Source organism: Alosa pseudoharengus, unplaced genomic scaffold (genome assembly GCF_046254945.1).
Source record: "Alosa pseudoharengus isolate Yale_2024_CS ecotype anadromous, Long Island Sound unplaced genomic scaffold, YU_APseudo_1.1 YU_APseudo_1.1_scf_22, whole genome shotgun sequence".
Taxonomy (NCBI): domain Eukaryota; kingdom Metazoa; phylum Chordata; class Actinopteri; order Clupeiformes; family Clupeidae; genus Alosa; species Alosa pseudoharengus.
The window spans coordinates 16,051,891-16,068,281 of NW_027468680.1; the positions used below are offsets into that span (position 1 = coordinate 16,051,891).

At 42.4% G+C, this 16,391-nt stretch overlaps 2 protein-coding genes across 2 annotated transcripts in view; one reads left to right on the forward strand and one right to left on the reverse strand.

Annotated features, from left to right (window-relative positions):
* The first annotated feature begins 1 nt into the window (after position 1).
* On the forward strand, positions 2-7,837 carry gpr68 (G protein-coupled receptor 68). Its single transcript, XM_076300773.1, has 2 exons — positions 2-276; positions 5,874-7,837. The coding sequence occupies exon 2, from the start codon at positions 5,971-5,973 to the stop codon at positions 7,057-7,059; it is 1,089 nt and encodes a 362-aa protein (XP_076156888.1). The 5' UTR covers positions 2-276; positions 5,874-5,970; the 3' UTR covers positions 7,060-7,837.
* A 5,229-nt stretch (positions 7,838-13,066) lies between these two features.
* dglucy (D-glutamate cyclase) overlaps positions 13,067-16,391 on the reverse strand; it is a 15,871-nt gene continuing 12,546 nt past the window's right edge. The window contains exons 11-12 of the mRNA XM_076300774.1: positions 15,146-15,300; positions 13,067-13,426 (exon numbers count right to left, since the gene is read on the reverse strand). Of these exons, the coding sequence (XP_076156889.1) occupies positions 13,268-13,426; positions 15,146-15,300 (314 nt within the window). The 3' untranslated portion in view covers positions 13,067-13,267. The remainder of the gene's footprint in view (positions 13,427-15,145; positions 15,301-16,391) is intronic.

Genomic DNA, 16,391 nt, shown 5'->3' on the forward strand with positions numbered 1-16,391 from the left:
AGAAGGAAGAGGTGGGCTGCACTGAGGTCATCAACTTTGAAAGGCAAAAGGCGGATCTATTGAAGTATGAGCTTTCTCTCCTCTATCAGTTCGCCCGATTTGATTGTACGAATGATCTGTTGCCATGCTGCGCAAGGACTTGGACTCTAATAATGCTTTAATAGTAGCCAGCGTGTGATACTCGTCAATGCGCTGAAGTTCTGGTAATTTGCAGGCAGCGGAACGATTGCGCTGTTTTTAAAATCACCGTTGATTTAGAAACTGGACAACAACAACGTAAGTATCTCTCACTGTCGATTTGCCTGTGAATAGTTATTTAGGCTAATTTGAATGACGGTATTGCTGTAGTCGGGTCTAGGCTACTCGTGAATGCAATTTCTCGTTAGTTTACCACATCCGTCTCATCAGCCTACCATATCCATGTCACATTTAAACGTATCAGGGTAGCCTACTATGGTGCTTAATTCGCGATATTACTTTAATGTAGCTTAATGCAATCTAAATATAGGCCTATCTTATTAATATATCACAAATAATACTTTTTTGAAACTATGTACCTGACTGTCAACATTCACCACATAGCCTACGAAATCGCCTCGTAATTAATTATTTATAAATTCATTATAAATGGGACCTATCATATTAACCTCGAGCTTCATGTGTGTGTAGGCTATTCGACTCATGTTCATCTCTGGTCTCGCCTTTCTATGACCCGACGACGTGGTAATCGATTTGACTCTCACTTCTGTTCAATTCCATTGTTGTAGGTAACTATAACTCCCTAATTATTGATTGCAGCAAAGACGCGAGCCTATTTGTCTATCTCTGAGTCGGCCTGTGTAGCTTGATGTTGGTATCCCCCAGTGTGGCATGCCCTGAAGGGCCGCAGTGGTGTGCCATTGCCATGCTTGGACATCTATCTGATAGATGGCGGTCGATCCTGTCAAAGTGAAGTTGGCTCACCGCCCTCGGTTATGAAAGCGCCAAGACAAGCGAAGTTTTCATGTTGGTGACTGATGCGGTAGCCTACGAAACATCAGCTTTCTAACTAGATATATTGCCAAGGCAAGCCGTATCCCTTTTCATATTACGTCAATTATTCTGATTTAACATAGGGGAGACCGGGTATTGTAACACTTTTTTTCCAGCACCTGTAGCTCGCTATTTTTTTTAGCTACAATCCTGTAACCTTTTTTTTCAAGATACTCACGTTTGTGTACTTCAGATAGTAGGGGAGACCGGGGCTGGTTGGAACACTTTTCACTCTCGGTTATATTTCTCCGTCTTACAATGTGTTAAAACGGTCAAATTGTGTTTAACTGAAAGCTTGGGATCTCGGCTAAATATTGTATATATTCAATGTCAACAAATTATCCCTTGTTTTGAGTTATATCTGATTAAAGTGGGGTTGTGCACATGTGCCAACCTGCCCCAGGCACGGGATTGGTTGGCACATGTAGTCGGGGTTGGTTGGAACACCCATGTTATAGTCCTTTGCCGTACTCCTTTTGCTTTTGCTTGAAGTGTTCATCTATCTCACTGCCTGGTAAGCTTTGCTGATGTCTTTCCTGTGTGTTTTTCTTCAGTAGGACCACTGTCAAGACCAATTTGGTACCTACCGATTTTTTTTTTACTTCAAATGTTTAAAAAATTGTCTGAAATGCTTCCAAATGTAAAACTATGTTCAGTAATTACAATAACGATGTTAAAACAAAGATTGATTATGTTTTTATGTGTAAAATACACAGTTTATACATTTGTCACAAAATAGCCATGTATATGTGCCAATAAAGACAAACTTTTTGCACAAATGCTGTTAGCCTGCTAACCTCAGTCATCTCAGGTTTTCAAACTTCATTTTAAATTATAGAGTCCCCTAACAATCAATTATAATGAATACATTTGTATATCCCTAACTATTATCCTTCTATGATGTTTTTAGTGGGAGGTGCATAGTTTTGACACGTTCTCACCTAAAGAGTTTTGTTGCAGCTCCCTCGAGTAGCCTGCAGGTTTAACAGTGTCTCAACCTGCACCTGTTCCATGTTCCAACCAGCCCCGGTCTCCCCTATAAAATGTTGAGACTTGTACTACAGATGTGCCAGTGTTGATAAGCTACTGTACAACTGACAAAAACAATGCCAGATAAGTTACATTTAGTGATGATCTAAAATGACACATAAATTATTAAAGGAGAGGATGCAGTTTTCAAGTCAGGTGTAGGACAGGTCAACTCCACCCCCAATACTGAAGCATTCTGTAACATTTTTAAAATCTAGCAATTGTACTAATTTGAATTAATTTAGTCTCTACTTTCATAAGGAAACATGTAGGTGGACCAATCATGCCTTCTTGATCTACCGTAGTCAAGAACAGTAGCCTAAAGTAGGCCTAGGCCAGTGGTTCTCAAAGTGTGGGGCGGACTCCACTAGTGGCATGGCAGGTGGGGCGCAATGAAGTGGAGGAATAATTGTTTTTGTGCCCATCATTAACAATGCCTTTCTTTTTTGACAAGGAAGATCATAGATTCAAAACAAAATAATCACACACAAACATAGGAGTCATGAACAGGCCGACATATGAATTAAAATAACCTTTTGAACCAGCGGAACGAGACCGGAAATATAAGATGGAGCCAAAATGCAAAAAAAAATATTTTAAGTTACCATTTTGCCTGGTTGATGAGGTCATGTGGGATTTGTAAATTCCCCAACAAAGTGGGGAATGACAGAAAAAGTTTGAGAGCCGCTGGCCTAGGCCTATACTTCAGATAATAGGCTACATGGCTCCTAGGTGTTGACCAGTTAAACAATTGTGTTAATTTACTAGGAAATTGTTGGTTTTGATACAGGTAGTTGGTCTTGATGAAGAATATCTCCTTATGGAGATTGGGAAATGATTATGGGCCTCTTGCTTTGTCTACTGCTACTGTGCTACTGTGGATAGAAGTCATTAGTGCACGTTTATGAGCAGAGATATTTCCCAGAATATTGCTCTCAGCTGCTACCACATATCGGTGAATGGCCATCTCGGCCAAACAAGGGTGAGCTTGTTTGTCAGCGGCACTCTAATATCAGAGTTTCTCATCTCCGGCTCTGTGTCCATTAACGCTGCTGGTCCTGTGGGAGTCTGCAGCATGGCATAGAAAATCCCAGAACTGTGAGCAGTCACCATTTCAGCCATCCATCAGTAGCCCATTTCACCATAAGCAGGTGTTTCAGCTTGCACGCAAGGTGGTTTGGTTGGGCGTTTTTTTTGTATGATTAAAATAGCCTATGCAGCTTGGTTGTTGACCGAAGGTTATGTGACAAGCTGGAGTGTGATTGCTGGAAGGACATGGGTCATGATTGTTATCTTGCAGGCAAGAGACACACTAACCCAGATGAAATATATGGGGGCTCAGATACTGCGCAAAAACACACTCAGTCCATTACTTTGTGAATGTTAAAATAGAAATGTCCATTACGTGGGATGACTTAGTAGATTTACACTTGCAGACATGTAATCCACTCAATGGATTGCACAACCCGTATAAAAAATTTATTTTTTTCTGAAGTAGATTACATCACATTACCACAACATTGGTGGCATTCAGACTTGTGAGTATCTTTATTAACAGACCATAGCTCAGACATTCCACTGGAAAAGATTTAAGTGGTGCTAAAATGTACCGGCCTCATCGGCATCCAGACCGTCTCTGTGCTGTCTCATAATGCCGATGAATCATGGCAGATTTCCCAGAGATCCATGCAGGCTGCAAGGTCGCCCAACTTCCCCTCTTGACAGCCCTTCTAATCATCTAGTCATGCCTTACCCGGCCAGTCAATAACTCTTCCGTGCTCATGGAAACGGAAGACATGACCAAGACACAGTGATAGTCCAATAACTCAAACTTACCACATAGAGCTAGTGGAATGTCTTAAATTACAGGTGTAGTTACAGGTAGCTTCAAGTGCTGGTCATCATGACATCTAAGCTTGTAAAAGGTATATTTCAGTATAGATATACAGTATATAATTTTTGTGCATACTGTCACTAACAGACTAAAAGGGATGTGTATGTATGTCTTTGTGACTCAATGTGGTTGAAGTCACATTGAAGTCACATACTCTCAGTTCCTTTCTGAGAGTCACTGAGACCAGGTCACTGAGACCAGGCCAGTGAGGAACAGATAGTAGCAACCCCCCCCCCCCCACACACACACACACACAAAACAAGTCACATCAGTTCAGGAGGATTGCAGTAATTGGTGCACATAGAGTAAGCACAGAGATGGCCGAGCTTGGAGGTAGGGATGTCATGCTCGTGGATTCAGAGAGTTATGATGATTTTGCTGTATTTCTTTCTAATTTTTTATGCTCTCGTTTCTTCTTTTGTCGTCCCGTTCTGCAAAAGAATCTTACTCACTCATCCATGCACTCTTACACGTTTGTAGTAACCTAAAAATTGGGCATTCAGAAAAAAAAAATTGTTCCCCCTGCACCATCTTTGTAGCTCACCCTTAGTCCAGTCTAACTGTACGGATGCATGCAAAGATATTCTGATCAGGATGTGTGAGCTGACAGCTGTCTATTTTAAGTGTGAGAGTCAGTGTATTATTTCTCATTTTGCTGTGTCCCCTCTCAGTAATGTGCTATTGTGTAGAATATATTTCAGATTGTAGCATATATACTGTATTGTGACAAATGTGCTTATAATTAGTTAGTTTATTTGTCCTTACATAGGAAATTTGTTTTCACCTACCATACAATACAAGCCTCACAGACATGAAATACATAGATACACACAGTTACGGTTCTTCACCCACCACCCTGTTTCCACATACCCCACCCACATAGATGTCAACAGCACATATACAGCACATATATCACAACAGCACATATACAGCACATATACATCACATTACACAGATACAAACAGGAAAACCATCACCAGTTGGCATTACAGAGGAATGAAGGCGGCACAGTGATCCATCACCGCTGTGTGTTGTTCAGTGCTGCTATTGCAGAGGGCACAAAGCTTTTCCCAAAGCGTACTCGCTTCCACCCCATAGCCCTGTATCTGCGTCTTGATGGAAGCAGAATGAAGAAGGGATTGAGGGGGTGGGTGGGGTCATGAGCGATGGTCTGTGCTCTGTTCTTGGTGAGTTTACTGTTGAGATCTGATAGATTAGGGGTGGGGAGGCCTATTGCTTTGGCTGCGGTATGAGTGATGCGTGTGAGTCTGTTTCTGTTGGCAGCAGTTAGCATGTTGAAAAAGCAGGGAAGGCAGTAGAGGAGGATGGGCTGGACTATGCTTTTGTACAGAAGGAGCAGGTGACAGGGGGCTAACTAACTAACTAACTAATTGATTATACTGATGGGTCCACATTTGTGAAACACAAAGCCACTCATATAATTAGGATCTGTGTTCCATTTTGTAGTGTAAACTTCTGCTGTGTAGTTTGCATGGTTATAGGACAACAGGATTAGAACCTGCGGATGTGATTGACACTTCCTTGCATAATGTGTTGCTTGTCTCTTTTCAATGTTTTCTTTCTCCTTATAAACTGCATCAGCTAAGTTGTGTACTGTCAGATAAGTAACGATTAATCGTAATGGCAGTTAATTACTTTCAGAGTTTCTAAGATATAAAGATGATGAGACAACAGTGAGCTACTTTAAATTTGATTACAAATATGTTTTGGGTAGGAGTGGGAATCGTAGAGTAACTCACCAATCAATACCATCACAATACATGGCAAAAGATTAATCTATGATACATCACAATATTTGTGTGTAATGACAAAGAATAAAAGGGCAAAAACCTGGAATTTTGTATTAATTCACTGCATACAACATGAAACTTTAATTTGGTCTATTGTTATTTTGTAGACCACCATGGGATGGCTGTTGTGACCCATCCTCTGACAAATCACTCCATTCCCAGCACCCTGGTTTCTATGTGGGTGCACATGGCCATGAAGTTGCCATGTCCACCAACGACTCAGATGTCATCAACTGCACCATCACACACGAGATCCACCAGAACCTCTTCGCCGGTGCCTACATCATCATCCTGTTGGTGGGCCTCCCCGCCAACGGCTACTCCCTCTACCATGCCTGGCTGCAGCTGCGGGTGCGGAACGAGCTGGGCGTCTACCTGCTGAACCTGACCATCTCCGACCTGCTCTACCTGGCCTCGCTGCCCATGTGGCTGCAGTACATCTTCTCCGGGGACGACTGGCAGCACAAAGAGTGGCTGTGCCAGCTGTGCGGAGTCCTGCTCTACGAGAACATCTACATCTCCATCGGCTTCCTCTGCTGCATCTCCATCGACCGCTACCTGGCCGTGGTCTACCCCTTCCGCTTCTCCTCGTTCCGCTCCATGCGGGCGGCCACGCTGGTCAGCGCCTTCATCTGGCTCAAGGAACTGGCGGTGGGCACCATCTTTTTCACCCACAGAGCCACAAGTGTGGACATCACTAACCAGCGGGTGTGCTTTGAGCACTACCCGATGAAGTCCTGGGAGTACCCGGTGAACTATTACCGCTTCTACGTGGGCTTCCTCTTCCCGCTGGTCATCCTGTCCCTGTCGTACTTCCGCGTCCTGCGCGCGGTGGGCAAGAGCGCCGGCACGCAGACGGCGCAGAAGACGCGCATCAAGCACCTGGTGACCAGCACCATCCTCATCTTCCTGGTGTGCTTCTCGCCGTACCACGTGTTCCTGCTGGTGCGGACCATGCTGGAGAGGAGCTGCGACTTCATCGAGAAGATCTTCAACTACTACCACTTCTCGCTGCTGCTCACCAGCTTCAACTGCGTGGCCGACCCGGCGCTCTACTGCTTCGTGAGCGAGAGCGCCCAGCGGGGCATCCAGGACGCACAGCGGGCGTGCGCCAGGGCCGCGTGCTGCTGCTGCCGGCGCCGCCGGCGCTCCCAGAACAAGGGGATGGCCATCACTGGGCGACTGGCGGTCACCACGACAAAGTCTAGCGAGGTCGCTACTGCCAGTGAAGGCAGAACTGCCACGGCCATGGTCACTTTGTTACAGCCGATGAAAACCAGTGAGGATGTATGAGAAGCCACACTTGTTTAGCTTATCCCCAATGGGCTGGCCCAGAAAAAAAAATGTCTTATGTTACCATGTTGTTTATTTGTTGATTGTTATATTTGTTAACATATCAAAACAGTGTTGTTCATGTTAAAGCTATGTTAAAGCCAGTATGTAAAAAAATATCTGTTTGGAGCTTGACTTAATGTGTGTGTTTTTGTACTCTCAGGCATCTTAAGGGCATAGCACTGTCCAGTTGGTCCAACTTGTGACCTCATGGTGTCAGACAGAAACAGATTTTGGTAATTAGCCTGGAAATCCAGACCCAAATCTGAAAGATTAAGGGTCTGGCTACGAGTAATGAAAATGGCCCAAGCATGCATTTGAAAATATCACTGCACACAATTGGATAACACTACGACCAATGTTTCCGGACATCATATCGCTGTCGTCATCTGTTTAGCTCGCCCCTGGCCCGATACACAATATGATTGGTGCAGCTCGGCTGCATGGGCATAGGTAATGAGCATCATTACTCATCGCCAGAGTCACTCGCTGAGCAAATTCAAATTGTGCTCTTGCGAAAACTCTGGATTTCCAGGGTAGTTGTAAATGGCAGTTTTGGTCAACATCCTGAAAACTACCTAAACCTGCCTTCATCTTTGCTGTTTACTCTTTCAATAAGACCAATTATTTTGAACTCCACCTCTTGGATTGTCTTCAAATGTCTCAAATGCACAACACAGGCTCAAATGGCTCCCCAATGGATGTTTCCCTTAGAGTGGGCTCAATTTAGTATCTCTAATTGTGGGGGTGGGAGCAGGGGGGGGGGGGGGGGGTTCAGTAGGCCATGTTCAAAAGAAGAACCATGAAGCTGCCTTAAAGCGAGAGGAGAAAGAATTTGGAGCAAAGGGAAATGTGGTGGGATTTTTATTGTATCTGGTATCTTTTATTGTGAAGGTATAGAAAACGAAAAACACCAAGCAGACTGTGTGATCTGGCAGCTGTCACAGTAACGGATCCAGCTACGATTCCGAGGCAAAAAGCATATAGTAATGTGGGATAACCACAGGTCATTCATCCTTTGACTTGCTATGGAGTGACTGACCGACAATGTGAGCTGATATGGGTGTGTTTGGAAGCACAGCAGTTAACTTTTTTGTTTACAAGCACTCACCTTGATGGTACTGTATATAATTGGTACAATAAGCGAAAAGAAAATGGTAGTTTTGCATGACAAATAATCACATATCAGACCAAATGGAATTAAAACTCTTACAATATATACGTTATTTGTTTTTGGTGTGCATTTGTCTTTCCTTTCATGTGGGTCCACAAACTGAAAAAAACCCCAGCCTGAATGGATACTTGCATGTTGGTGTTAGCATGCGTCATCAGAGGAGTTCGCATGGAGTTATGAGTCACAAGATGCCGCTCCTCCCTTTGCAGTCTGGACGCTGGCGCAAGGTCATCTCAAGGAGAGTAAAGTCTGCTGACGTACAAGTCGTCTTCATGGAGGGAAGTCAGTCCCCCACCCCCACAAAAAGTGTCACTGTGTGGGTGCAGAAGCAGCGATGCATGCCACATGGAACATAACTTTAGCGAGAGAAAATAGCACTTCACAGCTGTGAACTGGAGGACGAGGGTCGGGGGCACTGTTGCTTAACTTATGTCTACATCAGCTTTGAAGCCAAGGTTTTTACTAGATCACTGTCCAATGAAGGAGTACATCATGTTGTTTATTAATGAGTGAAAATACATGAAAAGACAATGAAAATGTTAATTGAAATTCAGTAAGTTGCTCATTTTCTGTACCTTTGAGAATACTCACTTATTAGCGATTTCTCATTTCAAGAGGAGACCACATTCCAGATTCAGCTATTTTGACTAATATTTGTTCTGAACTTTAATGATGTGGCTCAAGTTGGTGGTGTTGGGAAAGGATTCAGTGTTCCATTAATTTACATGTTAATGTTTAACTTTTACATTTACTGAGAGCTTGTTAAAATCCCTTAACTGAAATGAAATTCACACTCTTCTCCTACTGACTAACTGATGATGCATCGCCTCAGTTCCAAAATTGACCCAGAAAAACATGTCGGGCGAACAACAGTTTAGAGGGATTTTTACATACCATACAGGGCATGGTTGAGTTTCACATGGTTAACAAAAGGAATGCTTTCTTCTGGTTTATTTCCCCAGGGAGTGGACCTCAAATATGCATATTTTGTCCTCCCTTGACACTTATTTAGACTCATATCAAACATTGGATAGAGGAGGCCAGCTATCAAATATGTGACTCAAAGCCTTGTTGGAAGTGTTTATGAAGAAGATATTACATTGATCTCCCCTGTTCGTCACTTATTTTTTTGCCCTTGGGTCACCTCTCACCCCATGCTAAGGTCATTCACATTCACATTCACAAACCACTTACTTGTCTACTTCAAATACTTAGTTTAAGTATATAGTGCAGATATAGGGACAATACTAATCATCAAACAGTGTGCACTATGGACAGAAGTGCTCTGTGCACACTAGCAGTGTACTGACGGAGGTATGCGGTTTGAGACACAGTCACTCACTCTAATTTCAGAATTGACTTGTCTGAGCATGTATATATAGAGAGATAGATATTGTAAAAAAGTTGTTAGATCTATATCTGCATTTCACCTGTATGACATGGCTATATTAGTGGTAAAAAAACATAGTTGGCTTAAAAGTCGCTCACAAAAACTCAATCCACATCCTGAGAGAGGGAGGTAGACTTGCTCAGAAGTGTAACCCTCCTTCCTGTTTTGATGGTGTGTAGACTCTGGTGGTTAGAAAGTGTTTATTTTACTAGCTAAGTGCCATATCCATGTTGTCAGTATGGAGGCCCCCAAATGTTCTCAGGTGTAGAAGCAGGCTAATGAAAAGAAGATGATTTATTTAACTTGAAACCAGAGGAGCTCTCCACGGACCTGGCTAATGTTTAGTTTGGTCAAACTCTGAAGAGACAGAAGGGGGCTTCATTAGAGAAGGTCATGAGTAATATCAACTTATTTCAATGAAAGATAAACAGTCGGATGGGCTGAGCGTGTTACATAATTTTGCTCTGATATGGCACTTGAGATTTAGTGGGTCGCTAATGTATCTTTTGTATTTGTGTAGTTGTGAAATATTTAAAATGTATGCTTTGATAACCTGGCAAAGTCAGTGGTAAAAATTGAAGAATAAAAACAGGGAGCATAAAAAGCAAACTAGATTAAATGGATTAGTATTATCAGAAAACTGATTTTTATTTTGTTATTTTTAAAGCTTTTTAAATCACTTTAAATATTTCTCAGTCTCACATAGCTCAAGAGATCAGTGTTTATGTGTGTGTGTTTTTCTTGAGTGTTGGGGCAGCACAGATGCTCGTCACCTGCACACTTGGATGCGAGATGAAATGCTTCAAAACATACAAACAGCTCTCTATGAAAGAATGTGTGTTGGCAGGTACGGCCAACCCTGCCTATCCTCGTCTCTCTCACTCAACCTCCCTTGCCTTCCTGCCAGACTGTTTATACTGCTGGTTTTACTCATCAGTGGAACATAAATGTTTATCACTGAAGAAATCTGCCTAAAACCCCTACTGGCAGCTACGGTGTGGCGTGACCTGGGAGTGGCAAGTGTGAATAACTGACACGTGGCCCTATGGTGGAAGTGGCTTAGAGAGTAAAAGAACCCTGCACACATGCTATTTTGTGTTCAGTTGAAATCTTAGTTTTGAACACCTGGCTCTAAAATGTAAGTGTACTCTTAGGTACTAGACATATTTCAGTAGCCTACCCTTGGGTGTTAGACATAAAGCGGTCATGGAGTGCTCGTAACTTTCTCTGACAGGACAGTCATGGTTAAGGAACAATGCGTCAGCCATTATGCGTAGGCCTACTAGTCATGCTGAAGATTTACTCACATTATTTGCTTGACGCACCGCATGATGAACCTGTGACCTGCATTACATCACTATGAAAATAAATCTCCCTTTTACTTGGTCTTTTATTGTTTCAAAATGTGTCAAGTTAATACATGTAGGGAAGCTGCTACAGTTCAACAAATGTGAAGGGACAGAGCTCATATGAGGACATTTTGGGTTTGATGTGTCTGTGACAGCAGCTATATATGGATGTTTTCACATATAGTAATTTTTAAAAGAACCAAACTCAGTCCACTAAAAGGGGACCAGAAAGTGGACCAAAACAAAGGGGACTATGATAATTTTGTATTCACAGTATGAGTTAATTTGAAAGACGACTCAGATCTCTTTCTGGTGCACTTCAGCTCTGATGGGGTCTCAGTTTCCTTCCTGTTCCCACTATACCTTCTCTGGGGGTCTCAGACCTTACGGCTTTAGATTATGTACTGGCTAGTTGCTCTGGGTTAGTTATGTATTTTCATTATCATTCACTGACAGGTTCAAATCATTATCATAACCCATAATTGGTGTAGTGGTTTGTTTCATTTTTCCCCCAGTGTGGTTGGCCTGGTTACTGTTGCTTTTGCCAACAACCTTTAGCTTACGTTCAAAACAAGTGAACAGCCCACGCTGCGCAGTCTGCCACGCATGTTTAGATGCAGACCATGAAAATGGAGCAATGTAATCCAAAATTCTCTAATTTCTACATTGTCAGTGACCAATAGCTTGGATAAAAAAAAGATATTCACTAGCCTGATGTTAGAACACTCTTGTTGCAAAATGATGTCTGTATCATGAACCTATGATAAAAGTTTTTTTATAATAAACGACATGCCTTCTCTTTTGGCAATGGCAAGTCAAGGAGGACAAAATAGGCTAGCCTAGGCTATAGTGATGCGCGGGTTGGGATTTTTGGTAACACTTTACTTGACAGTATCAACATAAGAGTGACATGACACTGTCATGAACATATCGCTACCTTAGAATAATAAGGTTCTATCTGCGTTTTGAGTAGTTCTGAGATATTGAGCTTCAAAGTTTTAGAATTCCATAGAGTTACATGGTAAATGGAACAAGTTCTTTTTGATATAAAGTCCAAATATGTACACAACTTTATTTAAGAAACACCTCTTCTGAACTTAAGAAACTTTCAAAGAATAAAAATATGTAAATAACTCCATTTTGACAAAAATGTCAGATAGAACCGTATTATTCTAAGGTAGCGATATGACACTGTCATGACACATGAACCCTAATCCTAACCCTAACTCTAAACCTAACCCTAACTTGTTATGACAAAAACCGAATGTCACTTAATAACAGAAGCGTTATGTCATAAACGTTTATGACTTTTTTATGACACATTCATGACAGTGTCATGTCACTCGTATGTCGATACTGTCAAGTAAAGTGTAACCGGATTTTTTATGACCTGCGCTAGCCCGACCCAAAGATCCAATCCGCCCTGCCCGACTCCATAATATATGCGTTTAACAACCCGCAATTTCCTAATTTTAACAATACGTGGTTGCATCATTATCATGTTAACATGATAGCCTAATGTTAGTTAATTATAGTGCATGACATTTTTTCCCCCCATAGATGTTGCATTAGCATTATGACATCATAAAGGGCCAATTAAACTGATTTGCACCTGTATCAACTGCCAGCTGCTCAACTAGGCTCCCACAAAGAGCCAATTAAAATTATTTGCACCTGTATCAACTGCCCTCTGCTCAACTAGGCCAACTCTCTCTGTGTCTCTCTCCATTCTACAAGGATATAAGGCACCTTCCATCCAACTTTCTATCCATCCATTTTCTTCAAACCATTCACCCATCCACTGATTAAACTATCTATCAACATTCATTAACCCTTTTTGAAAGCTTAAAGCTTTTTGAATTACTGTCTTAATGACTTTATAGGGATCTCAGGAAAGTGCAATACTGACTATCTTATATCCTTTTTTCAGCATAACCTAAGCAATATGATTAAAGTATTGTCATTTCATTTTAACAAACTATACAGTATACACAAACATGAGCAAAAAAACATCAAAATATGTATCAGAAATGATTGGCAAAGAACACAAATAAGTAGATTAAACTTTTTTTACTAATTAAAATCATACACACACAATATTTTTGAGTCATGAAAAAAGATGTGCTGCTCTATAATAAACAACTGAAATTTCAACAATGTCTGGCATTTGGACCAATTACAATGCTTTCAAAGAGGAACATCCACACCTGTGAGTTATTTAATTTATTAAGATGCTAATGTCTCTTACATGATCCTCTAAGAGGAGGACGGGGCAGGCAGAGTGACCTCTCTCAGGCGCCTAATGAGGTCAGAGTGTGTGGGGTGAAAGGTCAAGCCATCCACCTCCAGAGCCAGGTTCCCCGTCTTCCCACTGCGCACACCATACTTCACAAGGATGGACAGAAGCTCTTCCTCCTGCTCACACACGGACATAGACAGACGCACACACAATTTGTTATGCCTTTTATAACTGGTGAGAAAACGGTTATCTGTACAGCATGCATTTGTGTATATTGTTTTAAGTTTGTGCTGGTTTTACTGTTGTTACACCAGGATCCCATATTAACCATAAACCAGCCCAGCTCCTGTGGCCAGGCTTAGGGGACCATTTGTGTACCATAAATCTGTCTGTTAATAGACCATCTGTGATGTGTCAGTTTTCAGTTTTATTCTGAAATAGTACTATATTCGTTGAGTATATTTTACTATACTCGTAGTAAAATATAGTCGTGAGCAGTGTATTATTATTAAAAGGATTTTTGGTAGATAACTTGCAGTAGCAATTATCCTATACATCTAAGCCAGTGTTACTCATTGCGCGGCTCGCGAGCCACATGCGGCTCGTTAAGCTATAATTGGTGGCTCGCATGGTAGCTTTGGCAAGATTTCGCCAAATTTGGTTTTACTCATTTTGAGTTGGCCAAAACTGTTCCCCAAAGGCCATCATCTCTGGCCCCAGGTTGATAAAAACAAAGGTAGGCTCTGATTTAGCCTAGTCTACTGTATGACTTCAACGAGGTGATCTTTAGTTTCGTTCTGCTTACAGTATCGCACTGCCACTTGCAACGCCTTTAAATGCAATCCGATGTCCAATTTATATGTAGAAATGCACATTTGCAAAGGTGACTTAGTGGGTTGTCGTAAAAGTGGTGAAGGATAGTGAAAAATAGTGAGGATCACTGATCTAAGCTATTTTCCAAGTTTCAATTCTACATGTTATCTACTGGGCTTCAGTAACCCTTGCTCTAGCTGCCTTCAGTGGCAGCACTGATGACATAGCTGGGCTTTAGGGGTCTGTGAAGTGGTTCTGGAGCTAACCGCTAACGCAAAAAAAGGGGGTTGATTTGTTGATGCTACGCTTCCACAGTTCCTGCTTACAGCTTAGGCCTTGGCCACGCTTGTCGTACTGGACCTCTGGGCTTGCTTCTGACCACTGAAGGCGGATTAAACGTCCCATTGGGGGATTCTTTTCAACTGTGTATGTTTATGTTTGTATGTGCCCCCACTCCCCCCCCCCACACACACGGTTTGTGGTATCTGCCAAGCTACGCCTGGCTATAGATGACAGCATTTCTGCACTAAATCTTACCACACTACATTCTAAAATACAAGTCCTCTAGTCTGATTTGTTTAATTGTGGGCCACACCGCATACTCAGCATTTATGCTCCGGAAGATCCATAGTTTATATATATGTGTGTGTTTTTGGGTTGAAAACACGCTAACAAGGCGGGTTTCAAGCCTACAGCTGGTGAAACATCCGGCATTCCGAACACAAACTCATAATACAGACAGACAGACAGATGATCTAATCACGTCTATCTACATGTCTTCATCTAAATAAAGTAAATGAGCACTGTCCTAATTTCTGGACAGATCATAACAAATCATTACAATGACAATTAATACAATAAATCACAATATGAACCCACTTTATGCTAAATGTTTGTAAGGTATACATCTGTAAGTAATAAATAGCATCATGCACTTTGATAGCTCTAACAAGGCTTACCACAGCACACAGAATCACCTGATAGCTGTGTGAAAAGCTGCCATGTATGGTCAACTCACACAGACATCCTATCCAAATGCTGTCTGTCTATCACTCTCCCAGAGCCCCCTGAGACTGACTCACCTTCTCCACCGTGGGCAGGCTGTTGGCCCAGGTCTCCTGGTCTTTAGCTGTAGGGGGCTGGCCCAGACCACATTGCAGGTAGCGCAGGTGGATAGGACAGCAGTTCAGAAGGTACAGACCACAGGCAACTGCATAGCCTCCCCAGTTAGATACACCTGCCACAGCAAAGAGCGAGTGTTAACGGAAATACACCAGAACTGCAATATGCAACCTGTTAACCAGAACGGATAGTTTCCTAGAATCTGAGGGTGCGCTCACACCGGCAGGCCTTGATGCACAGTGCTGATTTTCTGCCTATATCTGATTTTTTGGACTGCCTGTTTACATCTACGCTTGAGAAAGGCCCATATCAGATAACTGTGTTTACATGGTTCACTAATTTTAAACACCTGAGACAATCCGCATGCACACCAGAGGAATTTTGGTCACCGAAATGAAATCAAACAAACAGAAGGCACTGCAGTTGCATGGGGGGGGGGGGGTAAAAAGTGCAGTAGAAGAGGGGTTTAGTAGATTAAGTGGCAAGGGCTGCATAAAAAAGGTGGGGGAGGATTGGGATTGGGTGGGGGGCACCAACAAGGAGCACCCAAGAGCAACAGGGGCAAGGAAAAACTCCCTTACCAAGGAAGAAACCTTGGGCAGATCCACGGCTCAAGGGGCTAACCCAACTGCCAGGGGTCTTGGTGTGTGTGTTGGGGGGATGACAGGGGAGATGGGATAGTGTGCTGTATGTGGGGAGAGGGCAGTGTGCAATATGTGAAAGGCTAGGCAATCAAGGACATGGGTAGATGGAGGAGAAATCAAAAATAATAAATAAAAAGTTCTATGGAGATGTGCAAAAATTGGAGAAAGTCAGATATGTGTGTGTGTGTGTGTTTGTGTGTTTTGACGTGTGATGAAATAAGAAAATAAATAAAAGGTCTGTAGCATAGGGAGAGGGATGTAAAAGTGCTAAAAGTCTTGTAGGTGTGTGTGTGTGTGTGGGGGGGGGGGGGGGGGGGGTCCTGAGTGCTGAGTAGTGAATGAGTGCAAAGTCAGTATAGTGTGAGTTCAGAGTTGGGAAATGTTTGAGAGTGCTGAGGAGTGAATGTGTGCAAAGTCAGTATAGTGGGAGTTCAGAGTTCGGATGGCCTGGGGATAAAAACTTCTCCTAAGTCTCTCAGTTCTGGCTTTGTGACTACATAGGCAACTTCTTGATTTCAGCGGTAGGAATAATCCATTGTTAGGATGAGAAGAGTCCTTCAGA

What these genes read in the sequence shown, in the direction of transcription:
- gpr68 (XM_076300773.1), top strand. Translation starts at nt 5,971, where the DNA reads ATGTCCACCAACGACTCAGATGTCATCAACTGCACCATCACACACGAG.